This window comes from Gracilinanus agilis, chromosome 2 (assembly GCF_016433145.1).
Source record: "Gracilinanus agilis isolate LMUSP501 chromosome 2, AgileGrace, whole genome shotgun sequence".
NCBI lineage: Eukaryota > Metazoa > Chordata > Mammalia > Didelphimorphia > Didelphidae > Gracilinanus > Gracilinanus agilis.
Genome location: NC_058131.1, coordinates 650,701,936 through 650,715,813, shown reverse-complemented (window position 1 = coordinate 650,715,813; position 13,878 = coordinate 650,701,936). Strand labels below are relative to the sequence as shown.

The 13,878-nt window shown below is 39.8% G+C and overlaps 1 protein-coding gene across 1 annotated transcript in view; it reads right to left on the bottom strand.

Annotated features, from left to right (window-relative positions):
• The window catches only part of ABCC2 (ATP binding cassette subfamily C member 2), a 78,012-nt gene that overhangs the window by 47,039 nt on the left and 17,095 nt on the right, over positions 1 to 13,878 (bottom strand). Inside the window, exons 3-10 of the mRNA XM_044665759.1 lie at positions 12,801 to 12,926; positions 10,753 to 10,887; positions 10,105 to 10,224; positions 9,525 to 9,580; positions 7,356 to 7,587; positions 4,913 to 5,088; positions 2,879 to 3,056; positions 892 to 1,146 (exon numbers count right to left, since the gene is read on the bottom strand). Coding sequence (XP_044521694.1) covers positions 892 to 1,146; positions 2,879 to 3,056; positions 4,913 to 5,088; positions 7,356 to 7,587; positions 9,525 to 9,580; positions 10,105 to 10,224; positions 10,753 to 10,887; positions 12,801 to 12,926 — 1,278 coding nt within the window. The remainder of the gene's footprint in view (positions 1 to 891; positions 1,147 to 2,878; positions 3,057 to 4,912; positions 5,089 to 7,355; positions 7,588 to 9,524; positions 9,581 to 10,104; positions 10,225 to 10,752; positions 10,888 to 12,800; positions 12,927 to 13,878) is intronic.

The window sequence follows — 13,878 nt, the reverse complement described above, 5'->3', positions numbered from 1 at the left end:
AGGGAGAGAGGGAATGAAGGAATGAGGAAAGGAGGGAAGGAAGGAAGGAAGGAAGGAAGAAAGGTTTCAGATTAAATTTCTGTGGAGATGGGATAACTCCACCCTCCCTGCTCATTTTTAGATTTAATCACCAGAAGTGTATACACCCCACTTACACTTGAGTGGGGGAGGTCTGTGACCCACGTGTGCAAAAGTGGGTGATGAATCAGAAAACCATTGACTGCCTCCTGGGCAGTCCTAAGCAAAACTATAGACTATAATTGATCCACATAAAAGTAGAGGAAGCCACAGGAAGTGCCACAAAGAAGCATCTTAAAAAGGAGTTACAGCTTCCTGTGGGGGACTTCATCCTTCTTTGGAGTTTTGAGTTCAAGTTGGAGGCTGATGAAGAATCTGCTTCATGGACCTGAGCCCCTGGACTTGGTGAGACTGATCTTAAATCTCTCCCTTTGAACTACCATGTGGACGAGTGAAAAAGATTGACTCCTTTCCTGGATTTTCTGAAGGGATTAGCCTCAGGAAAGGTCTTCCTCTTGAGAGAGGCTTCATGACTGAAGCCCTTGCTTTATTTATCACCAGGCCCTCGGCTCAAGGCTGAGGCCCCTCTGGCTGAGGACTATTTAGCCTTGCCTGGGTTGAGCCAGGGGCCAGAGCAAAATACTTAGCATGTTAGGTTAGATATCTTACCCTATCCTCTCTGATTTTCTTATTTTCACTCTCTCTCCTTTTGTAAATAAGTTACCATAAAAATCATTTAGAATTGAGTAATTAATTCCTGGCAACCATACTATTAAATAATTTAGTCCAACTCTTTAATTTTAACCCCTTACACATTCTGCGCTTTTCATTTTCATGTATTAATGGAATGAAGTTATTCTTTTGTATTCTTACCTGAATTTTTCTGCTTTTGGTGGCCAGCAGTGCATTAATAGGGATTAGCAATACCATTATCCCAACACCTGCAAGGACAGAGGGTCCCAGCTCTAGCCACAAGAAGACAATGGACAATACAATCTGAAAAGGGCATGACCATAACAGATGAAGAAAATTGGTCACATCCATAAATCGCTGGGAATCCACAGACATCAGGTTTACTGTTTCCCCAATAGTGTACTGCTTCCTGGCATTGTTGGAGATGGTCAGTGTCTAAAGATAAAACATTTGATTAGTGCCATATATTACCACCACTTTGGAGTAGGAGGAGAAGGCTAAAGGACACCCTTTGTTCAGAAAAATAAGAGTGGAAGGAGAAAATAATTAGTTAACAAATATTTAAGAAGTGATTGGTTCTGGCCTTGGATACCAATTGATGGAAGAATGTCATTCTAAGTCATCTTCCCATGGAGAGATGTGGTTACTTTTAGCAAATGAAGAGCTTCTGGAGTAAAGAGAAGCATGAAATCCACATTTGAGATCCAATAACTTGCCTTTCTTTTTAGACAAAATTCATGATTTCTAGGATCTGAGCCATTGGACCCAATGGATGATGGAGAAATATGGTTCTCAGACACCTTCCTATTGGAAGTGGTGGCCACTTACAGCAAGTGAAGAACTTTTGGAATGGAGAGAACTATAGAGTACATATTTAAGGTCAAATGAATTGCCTTTTATCAGATATATTTTATTATTTCTACGGTCTGGACTTTGTTAGTATAAGCCCTTATTCTCATGTGTGTGGGATCAGATTACATCAAGTTCAATTGCTACTTCTCTCCCACAATTTCTTTGTCTCCTGATCTGTTTCAGTCTACCAATTCATTATTTGGAGGGGTTGAAGGGGCACACCAGGTTGCTTGGTCATGATATGGAATCAGAAAATGTCCTACACCTGGGTGGTTCAAGGGATAAAGGGACAGGCCTGGAGATGGGAGGTTCTGGGTTCAAATCTGGATTCAGACACTTTCTGGCTGTGTAACTCTGGGCAAGTCACTTTAACCCTATTGTCTAGTCCTCACCACTCTGCTGCTTTAGAATCAATACATAGTTTTGATTCTCAGACAGAAGATAAGGGTTTTTCAGTGGAATTGCTCATTGGCTATGGGAGGGGGGTGTGAGGAGGGGAGGGAAAGAATATGATTCATGTAACCATGGAAAAATATTCTAAATTAGTTAATTAAATAAACAAACTTTAAAAATAAAAAAAAGAAGATAAGGGCCTTTTAAAAAGAAAGAAAATGGGGGCAGCTGGGTAGCTCAGTGGATTGAGAGCCAGGCCTAGAGGCTTGAGGTTCTGGGTTCAAATCTGGCCTCAGACACTTCCTAGCTGTGTGACCCTGGGCAAGTCACTTAACCCCCATTGCCTAGCCCTGTAACAAATTTAAAAAATTAATATAGAAGGATATATAAAGATATTAAGGTTTTAAAAAATGAATAAAAAAATCTTTAAAAAAAAAAAGAAAGAAAATGGGGACATCTGGGTAGCTCAGTGGATTGAGAGCCAAGCCTAGAGATGGGAGGTCCTAGGTTCAAATCTGACCTCAGACACTTCCCAGGTGTGTGACCCTGGGCAAGTCACTTGACCCCCATTGCCTACCCTTACCACTCTTCTGCCTTGGAGCCAATACACAGTATTGACTCCAAGACAGAAGGTAAGGGTTTAAAAAAAAAGAAAAAGAAAAAAGAAAAAGAAAGAAAATGTCCCAAATTCCAGGAGCATAAAGCTACTAATGTTCCTTTCCCTGGGTTTAGGGAAGAATATAAATTACCTCATTTTTGCCAGGGGACAAAAACCCACTTAGTTTCTGCAATTCTCCAACAATAAATGATGATGGAAAAGTGTAGCCCCAGGGTGTTCTCCTTTCACTCTCTTACTATAGCTCCTTAGCAGCTATTTGGGAGCAGGTGTTGTTTTCTGAAGGAGACCTTTGATTCCACTTACCTTCCTATAAATGGAAGCCATGAGGGTTGTTCGCACACTCATGCCCAGGATGAAGCAATACTGAAAATACCACTGAAGGCAGAAGGATTGGATGAGGGCCACCACGAAGAAGAGGACGGAACAGATGTATCCATGCCACACATATGATGAGGGGTTACTGGCAAATGAGATCATCATCCTACCAGAGCAAAATCAAGTAAGTGACAGCAATCAGACCTCCAGGACTCAGGAATCCCTTGCTTTTACAGAAAGACAGAACCCCATTAAATTATTGAAGGCTATGTCCTCTTCCTCCTACCCTACCTCCTGTCTTTGCTAAGAGTCAGGCAAGAGTGCCAGATTTGGAATCAGAGGACTTGGTTTCAAATCTTGCCTCTGTCACTTTCTTTCTGCAATTGGGCCCTCTCTGGCCCTCAAATTGCTCATTCATAAAATAGAGGGTTTGGACTAAATGACCATTAGGGTCTCCTCCAGCTCTCTATCTATGGGGAATAGTAAAAGTGAAATGTGGAATGTAAGGCATTGAGATTATCTTTCCTATTTCTCAGCCTTACTTCTCTTCTCTTCCTCTGAATGAACCTGTCCTGAGTACACTGAGAGGGTTATAAGTTGCCCTTGCTCAGTTGGAAATGTGGGCTTGCTAAATTACAAAGAGATGCCTCCAATGTCCATTGAAAGGCTTTCTCCTCTAGGATAATGCTTTCAATAGAACACAGGAAAGAATATGTTCACAAAGTGTTAGAAAGAACCTTTGAGAGTAATGAGTTCAAAGTTCTCATTTTACAGATGAATAAACTGAGACCTAGAGAAATTCTCCCGGTCACATGGCTCCAGAGAAGAATAGAACCCAGGTTCTAGTGCAGATTATTACAACCTACCTAAACCCCAGAGAAAGGCTACCATTAGACAGAAGGCATTTGCCAAAGCAAAATGTGAATGGTATCCTGGCAATGCAGATCACCAAACACACATTGCTTAGTCCACAGTGATTCTGTTGTACAGGAAAGAGGACCTATGAGTCTCCATTCAGTCCCAGGTTTCCCTAAAAGTCCAAACTAATTCAACAAGCATTCATTGAGTGCTTACTACATACAAGACATTCTATTAGGTGTTAATAGGCTAAAGACTAAATAGGAAAAGCTGCCTTAGAGGAGTTTTCTTTCAACTGGAAAGATACAACAGGCAAACAAAAAGCATAATATATAACAGATACATGAAGATTATATTTACCTAAGCAGATAAATAAGCATCATATATAACAGATACATAACTTAAATGCAGAGGATACTAACAACCAGAAGGATGAAGAAGACTTTCTGTAAGCAGTGGCACATGAGCAAAGAACCCTGAAGAAAGCCAATGATTCTAAGAGAGCGAGGTGAGGAGGGAGTGAATTCCAGGCATGGAGGCCAGCAATAGAACACTTAATTTGGGGAACAGTCAGTAGGCTTCTAGGGTGACCACATCAGATTTGAAAGTTGGAGAGTTGGGTTCATCCAATTTGGCTGGATTTCAGAGTGTATGAAGGAGAATAATATGAAACAAGCTTGGAAAGGAAGACTGGAGCCAAATTGTAAAAGGCTTTAAATACTAAACTGAGGAGCTTGTATATTGTCAGGGAAGCAATAAGGATCACTGAAGCCTTTTGATTAATGATTAGATGTGCTTTAGGACAATTAATTTAGCAACTGCTCAGAGGATGGATTGGAGAGGAGAGGGACTGGAAGAAGGGAGAATAACCATGCATTAAACCAGGTAAGAGGCAATGAGGGCAAGAGCTAGGATTTTAGCCATGTAAGAGACAAAGGAATTAGAGTAAGATGCAAGAAAAACTTGGAGATGGTGGAAGGGTAGTTGAAAAGGACCCACTCCCATTTTCATCACTTTAGGTTTTGAGAATTACGCTTTCTTTTTGACCAACTAAATGCAGAAGGTTGCAGTGAAAAATGCAGTGGGCTGATAAAGTCTAGTATTCTGCCTAGCTAGAATAGTTCTGTTTGCCCCGTAAGAGCAGCACAATGCTACACAACTCACTTTAAGAGCAGAGGACTGAGAAATGTCAGGATGTCTTGAATCAGCTTGTATACGAAGGACTTAAAGAAAATACCACGGAAAGTTTTAAACAGCGTTTTGACCAACCAGGACTTGGCATAGTCTTGCTTGGTTTCAGATGTTGAGTCTTTCTTCTTATTTTTCTGTTTCACATCTTCCTATGGGCAAAAACAAATCACTGAGAAAGGATAGAAAGCCATGAGTTAGTGCCTATTGGTCTTACAAAGTGGATATCCAAATCACATGTGTCTTTTTCGGTAAGGAATCAGAATCACGTGTGAAATAATAAATTTGAAAGTCCAAGAACAAGGACAGAGAACTTAGTTTCCTCATATTTGAAATGATTGATAGGCATTCTCGTCTTTGGCCCCACTTTTCCAGCCTTCTAATGTTGTATATTCAACTCAGCCGATACCTCCCACCTTCCTTGGGTAATGACTCTGTTCTTAACAGTTCCTTGGGTTGGCTCTTGGCCAACCACTACACTGATTCTTCCTACTTTGGGTTCTGAACCCCAGTACCTCCAACCCTCATAAAGTCTGCTGTTCCTTCCTCAATGTGTTCACATTAATGGTTAACCCTTGCTCAGCCATGGCTGATGGGATATGTCTGTCTCTTTCTGTTCTATACAGGTCAATCTCATCATTTTCGGAATTCATTCTGCTAATTCTTATCTCCTGCCCCTTTGATTATTCTGTATCCTCTCCTAGGACTGTCTTCCCCATTCCTTTATACTATCTCAAATTCTGAAGATCCTTCAATTTAACAAATAACAATTGTGCCATTGTCTCTGGGTCAAAACTCTAAGACCTGAAGTTGGTGACCCATGTTATAATTAAAATGTATGCTGAAAAAAAGGATGGGAAGGAAGAAAGGAAGGGAAGAAGAAGAGAGGATGACAGATAAAAAAAAGGAAAGAAGGAAGTATGAGAAGGATGGGAGGAGGGAGGGAGAAAAAGGAAAGAAAAGAAGAAAGAAAAAATGTGTCTTGGCATGTAATGGTGACATACAACACTTCTCTAGGGGTACAGGGTGACAGCAAAGGAAGTGTAGAAATTTCTGGGTTATTGATATTTGGGAGGTTAGCCTGATGGTCATCATGGTACATTAACATTCTCGTAATGATATGTATGAGAGATTTGGGGAAGAGGGAGGTATAGAGAAACTGGCAACCAGGAGACCAGTCAGTGGACTACTGGAGTAGTTCAGACAAGTGGTAATGAGGGCTTGGACTAGTATGTTGGAAATGGAAATAATCATAACTATCATTTGTGCAGTGCCTTAAGGTTTTCAATATACCTTCCATTTTTGTTGTTTAGTTGTTTCAGTTATGTCTGACTCTTCATGATCCCATTTGGTATTTTTTTGTTCAAGATAGTGGAGTGGTTTGCCATTTATCTCTCCAGCTCATTTTACAGATGAAGAAAGTGAAGCACACAGAGTTAAATGACTTTCCCAGGATCACACAGGGAGTACTTGTGTGAGATCAGCTTTGAAGTCAGGAAGATGAGTTTTCCTGACTTGGAACTGTAACACTATCAATTTTAAGACAGAAGGTAAGGGGTTGTTGTTGTTGTTGTTGTTGTTGTTGTTGTTGTTGTTGTTGTTGTTGTTTTTTAATGAAAGGCAAGGGGGAAGAAATTATTTGGGAGGGAAATGACTTCAGTTTTGGGTGGGTTAAGCTTGAGAAGCCAGTAGAACATTCAAGCAAAGATACCAGGTAGAGGGTTGGAAATGTGGGACTGGAGCCTAACAGAGTCTTACTTCTAGATATTTGAACTAAAACTCCAAGAGTAAATGAGATAGTCATTGGAGAAGGTGAAGAGAATGGGTTAAGGGCAGAATCATGGGGAACAACTCTATCTAGACATTCAGGATCCTCTAAAATCCCAACCTTCTTTCCAAAGCTATCTCTGAGGATTCACCTTTCTCTTTACTTTGATCTAATCTATCTAGAATTTATTTATCAAGCATTTACTAAATGCACTATACTAGTGCAGTATATTACTGAGCATAAAAAACAAAATAAAAAAATCCTATAATAATTATAGTCTAAAACATACAATTAAGCACTTCACTTCATACTTATATGACTCAGTTAGAGAGTTTTAGGTCAGGGGCTGAGATATTTGATTTCTTAGTTCTACTATATATTATGTCACCTGGAAAGACTCACTTTAATCTCTCTGAGTCTTGGCATCCTGATCTGCCAATGAGGAAAATAATACCTTTTCCATGTACCATTGGCAAAAATCATGGTGCTGATCAAATGAAATCATCATCTGAAGGCACTTTGAAAATTATAGTGTTTTCCAAATATGGAGCATCCTCCTCCATTCTATTGCCATGTGCACTGACATGCACTAGATACGGAATCATATGCATGAGCACACACACGTGTTCACCAGTGCTCTGAGAAAGTTACCAACACAAGGTTGTCTTGACTCCTACTAGTGCTTGGACCATTCATCCTGACTTCAGACATCTCCCGGGATTTCCTCTTCTGGCACCGCTTCTGCAACTCCCGCCTGGCCTTCTTGATCTCTACTGCCATGTGCTTTGCAAATGTCTTCGAGATGACTTGGGTTTTTTGTTGTTCATTCAAATCCCAGATGTCTTCCAGTGTCAAAGGCTTTTTATAGCCTTTCACAACAATACTGTAAAAGATGGTTCACAAGATTATTGATTTAGAGACAAAAGGGACCTCCCAATCTCACCTTCTCCACTTGCCCTCTGACTCCAAACATGCATATTTCTCCCACCTTCTGAAAAAACAAACACACCACCTTTCACTTGACTCTGATGCCTCTTCCATCCTCTTATTTCCAGAATTTCTTTCCTCACTAATTTTCCTGAATGACTCATACTACTGCTCCCACTTCCTTACCACCCAGTCATCATCTTGCTGCCATCCATCTCCCACCCCAACATTCTCCTGGAAACAACTCAAGAGCCACCAGCAACCATTAAATCAACAAAGCCCAGCCCTCACTCTCCTTCTTGATTTCATAGCTGGAAAGAGGTTGAAGTCAAGTTGCAATAGGCATTACAGCCTAAATAAAGGATTTTGTATTTAATCTTAGAGGCAATTGGGAGTCAATGGTGTTAACTGAGTAGAGGAGTGACATGGTCAGATCTACACGTTGAGGCAATCATTTCAAGGATGGGTTGGAGAGATGTGAGGCAGGGAGGCTATTTTAGGAGGCCATTTCAATGTTTGAGGTGAGGGGGATAGATGATACCTTGAACTAAGCTAGTGACTCATTCCCCCCCCCCCCCCCAGTGTCTTCACTCCTGGTTTTCTCTTCAGCCAGAATGATTCTTCCCCGACAATCTGATAATAATGACTGACAATAATATATTCACTTTAAGATTTGTAAAGTACTTTGTATATGTTACATTATTTGCTGCTCACAATAGCCTGGGAGGGGAGCACTATTATTATCCTCATTTTACAGATGAGAAAATTGACTTGCCCAGGATCACAGAACTAATATCTGAGGCAAAAATTGAACTCTGGTCTAGTGTTCTGGCTATCAAAATTCTATCCCTTCATCAAGACTAACTCTAAGAAGTTTTCTATGAAAAAGCCAGTCAAAACTGTTCTCTCTCTTCTCAGAACTATGGAAGGACTTTATTTATATCATAACATATGGTCCTCACCACATAAAGGTTTGTCATCTCTGCTATTAGACCGTAAGCTCTCAAGGTCAGGGATCATATCTTTTCCATTTTTTAACCTCCCAGAATGCCCAGAAAAAGGGCTTTCCCTAATAAATATGTTGAAATTAACCACAATGTACTTTGGGGAAAACTTCCAAGGAACATCAACAGCTTTGACCTAGGAGGGGGAAGCTTACTCAGCTGGTGTTGTTGTTCAGTTGTTTTTCAGCCACGTCTTATCCTTCCTTCTCCAATTCATTTTACAGGTGTGGAAACTGAGGCAAATAGGGTCAAGTGACTTGCCCAAAGTCATATAGCTAGTGTTTTAGGTCTTCCTAACTCCAGGCCTCATGCTCCATCCACTGTATCACCTAGTTACCTATTGGACCATAACTGCCTGGAGCCCATCTGAGATCCTGTTCCTAGTTATTCAGTACCACTTCTGACTGCTATCAGTTCTTATACAATAAGCTGAAGCCAACACATGCATTTCATTTATGCTTGAACTTGAAAAATACAGCTAGGAATGTTTGTCTCATTGTCCTTGTCAATGTTCTTCCTCCTCTTCCCCAGACTTTAGGAAATAACCCTCCAGCCACCTATACAATTCGTCAGCTTTCATTGAATTAATTTTCATGACACTTAAGAGGTGATACTTTCTGTTTGCATTTTATGAGGAATTGTGGGAGAGTCAAAAAAGACTTCTAAAAGCAACAACATGAATGGATTATAGTGAGGCTAAAGATGGATGGGTAGGCAATGATATCTCAATGAAAAGACAATTGGACTTAACAGTCTATGTTTGCTTTACATCCAAAGCAGAAGGTAATCAAAGAATGGCTTCATATCCACTATTCTGTCCTCTAAAAAGAGTGAGGGGGCAGGGGAAGAGATTGCTGAAGGACTAACCCATCGCCAAGGTGTGTCCTACCTGTCGAACCAACTAAAGGTGACGGAACTAAGAAATGAAGCCGTGGTAGATGGATTCTGCAAGACACACAGAAGAGGAAAAAAAAAATCAGATATCTACATAATGAGAAATTCTGAGACTAAGAACAGTTTGTTCTTCCATAGGACAGACACTGGCCCAGGTTTAATCTGTTGCTCTGGGATCTACCAGTAAAAAGTGTTTGTTGAACATATTTGAAGTTCTCAATAGGCAAATACCTGGCACATGATTTAAGAGGACTTTTCTATAAAAAACTGACTGTTGTAAAAGTGCCCCTGGCTAAAGTCTAAGTCCATTTAATTACCACCTCCTGTTTCTTAATGCCCTTGGAAGGCTCTACCTGGACTTTCTGGATCCCTAGGTGGGAAAGGTGAGAGCTGGAAGCTCTCAAAAGACTTTAAAAAAAAAGCTTTCCAGATTGGGGACTGCTTCATTTTTGGTTTTAGTTCCCTAAACCCTAGCACATTGCCTTGCCTCTCAATCAATTAATAAATGTATGTTAACTGAATGACTAACTATCCAATGAAGTAGTAAGTAGAGAGTCAAGGTTTCAAAATCTCACATTTGATGATGCTTTGGCCTCTGGAGTAATCTCTGAAATGGCTGAAGTAATCACACTTAGGACCTGAATACCATAGGAGATGAAGTACAGGCAGGATCCAACAAGATTGTGGTTGTTTCCCTAAGGAGAAAAAAATGTCAAAAAACTGAGTATCAAAGCTTGAGTCTCATGTAAAACCTAGTGGAATTGCACATTGGCTAAGGAAGGGGGATGGAAGGAGGGAAGGGAAAGAGCATGAATCATGTAACCATGGAAAATTTTTCTTAATTAATAAAATTAAATTTTAAAAAAGCTTGCATTTCCAAGATGATTCTATGGTTCTTAATCTGATGTTCATGCACTTTTTAAAAAAATATTTTGGCAACTACATTTCAATATGACCCATTTCTTATAATTCCATATTTTTTATTTTAGGGACTAACAAGCATTATTCTGAGAAGGGTTCAAAAGATATTGCCAAAAGGGGCCATGACACACAAAAAGGATAGGCATCCCTGTTTTAGACTGAGCAGATCTTTTCCCAGAATTAGAACCAATAAATAATCAAGTCCCCTTATTACAAATCCAGTTGGAATCCAATGTTCTTAAATTTAAAGGATTCTTGTCCCCTTTTTCCTTACTCCCCTTCTCCTTTCTCCCATCTCAAACCTTTAAGAGAATCCGGAGAAGAGTCTGGAACTGGAAAACCCCACAGACCAGAGAGAGAATCCAGAACATAAACAGCAACCAAGAGTCCTTCTTCACACACCATCTTCTACAGTGGTGGATCACCAAAACTAGGAGCTGGACAAAAAGCCATACTTGGTAAGAACCAAAAGAATGATGAAGAAATCAACAGTGGAGAGGGGAAAAGACTGACCCAAGGAAAAATTATAGCCAGGGATGTTTGCCTTACTTTCCCTTGTCAATGCTTTTCTTCCCCATCTCCAGGCCAGAAGAAACAACTCACCAGGCACAAGCAGCTGGCAGCAAACTAACCTCATGACACCTAAGGAGGTGATACCCTCTGTTTGTATTTTAAATGGGGGAACTGGAAGAGTCAAAAAAGGACTACTAGAAGCAACAAAATGAATCTATAATAGTGGAATTAAAGTCAGATTTGTAGAGGGGCACCTAGGTGGCTTAGGAGATAGAGAGCCAGACCTGGAGATGAGAGGTCCTGGGTTCAAATCAGACCTCAAACACTTCCTAGCTGTGTCACTTTGGTCAAGTCATTTAACCTCAATTGCCTTGCCCTTACTTCTCTTCTTCTGCCTCAGAAACAATACAAAGTATTGATTCTAAGATGGAAGGTAAAGGTTGAAAAAAATGACAGATTGGCAAGCAATGATATATCAATGAAAAGATGCAAGATCCCATTAGCCAAAGGAACTCAAAGAATCAGAGAAGCTAGCTGCCTCATTTTTTTGCCTGTTTTTCTACATAGATACTCTAGGAGGAAAATGAATCTAATTATGGTGGTTTCTCCATCATCCCTTTTAGGAAGAGTTATATAAATAATCTATCTTTAGCTACCTAGGATCAATTAGTTCATGGTGATTATTTTTACATTCATATTAGTTGAATCTTCTCTCTCTGCTTAAATCCAGAAGTTCACATTTTGCCATCATTTCTTAGACAGGACGATATGAGAAATTCCATTTCATATTCCAGAAAGCAGTGTGTTGTAGCAGAAAAAATAAGGAGACCTGGGTTCCAGCCCTGGCTCTGCTACTAATTATAATCAGGAGCATTTAACTACTTTGAGGATCAGTTTTCCCATCCGTTCCATTGGTGAGGGCATTCTGCCCCCCAAATAAAACTTGGTTCAGCACCTTATCACAAATTATTTGTGCTTGGATCTTCATCCCCTACCAGCAGTAAACTCCTCAGGAACAGGGGCCATTTCTTCTCTAAACTTTGTATTGGTCCTGAAAACTAGAAGAGTTCTCTATTTAATAAATCTTTGCTGAACTGTATAAAATAAGGAGGGGCTATTAGCTGACCCATAAGGTCACTTACAAATTTTTTTGTTGTTGTTCAGTCTCTCAGTCATGTCCAACTCTTTGCAATCACATGGATCATACTTATCCATGGGGTTTTCTTGGCAAGGATACTAGAGTGGTTTGCCATTTCTTTCTTCAGCAGATCCAGTGGATCCTTTTCTTTTAAACAGAATTTATATTATAGGATTCTATTATAAAACATGTTATATATAAAGCTCTCATTTCACATAAGGAGACAACTCCACAAATCAATGCCTGCCAAAAAGCGAAAAAAATCCAAAATTATCCGTTCTCTACTTTTATCCTTTTATAATCTAGTTCCTTTTATTGTACCAGCAGCTCCTCTAGAAGCAATATTTGAGTCAGAGGGAAGGAGTAGAAATTCCACTGAACTGGGTATCAGGAGGCCCAAGTTCTAATCCCTGTTTTGCCACTAACTTGCTATGTGGCCTTGGGCAAATCACAAATCCTCTGTTCACCTTAGTTTTCTCATTTGGAACATGGAGAGAGTGGACTAAAGTATCTCTAAAGTTCCTTCTTGATCTTAGATATTTTGATGAAATGACACCTGAAACATGTTGGAAACTGTTGTTACATGTAATTGGGGAAAATAAAATTAAAAAAAAAAATAAATGCCCCTTAGATCTGTATTGTTCTCATTTCATTCCTAGAGAATGAATTTTGGGCTTAGAGGCTTGTGGTGTTTCTTACCCAGGTGGCTATGTAGAGACATGGATTAGTATACTGAACAGCAGGATGAATTGTCCCTTCTGAGATCTCAGCAAGGATGAAGGCTAGTTCGATGACTGATGTAATTAGGAGCAACCCAACAAGCACCTGGGAAGAGAAGAGCTTTTGTTAGTAAGAGGTCCCACTTTAGACTTTATAGAAATACAAAGCCAGGGGCCTGGACTAGATCAGGGATTTTTAGCCTGGGGTCTATGAGCTTAAAACAAATTTGTTTTTGGCAACAGTATTGTAATATAATCCATTTCCTTTCTCTATTAATTTTAATTAATACATGGTTTAGTTTATATTGCACGTATACTTATATTTTACCTAAGGCTTCACCATATTGGTGATAGGGCCCCATGATACCAAAAAGGTTAAGAATCCCTGGACTAGTAAAGTTTTCGAAGTTCCTTTTTCTAAAATATCCCTATCTTCCACTTTAGAATCAACACTAAGTATCAGCTCCAAGGCAGAAGAGGTAAGGGCTAGGCAATTTGGGTTAAGTGACTTGCCCAGGGTCACAAGACCAGAAAGTATCTGATATCAGATTTGAGCCCTTCTGACTCCACACCTGGCTTCTAATCCATTGAGCCACCTATCTGCTTCTCTAAGTTGCTTCTAATTCTATAACCCTTTGAGTTCCTACGGAACCACCTATTTCTAATATAAAGGATTTACAAATGATATATATTGATTCCAAGAGGATACTTAGTAAGATTACTATTAGAAGTGTTGGAAAAGATCAAAGCATTAGTGCTCCAATGCATTCTCAAATGTCCATCAGTCCTTTGCTCCTGATCCAGGATCGAGGACTGTGCCAGAGATCAAATAAGAGATCCTGGAACGACCAAGAAGATCTTAGATGAAAGCATTGATAAAATGGGCCACAGACTTAGGTAGTAGACATGTGACTAATTCGTTTTCTGAGGCTCCTCCATTTCTTACATTTGACATATTTCAAAGAAGTTATATTTCTTTTTTTTTAACCCATATCTTTATTCATAGAATTAATACTAAGTATTGGCTCTAAGGCAGATGCATGGTAAGGGCTAGGTAA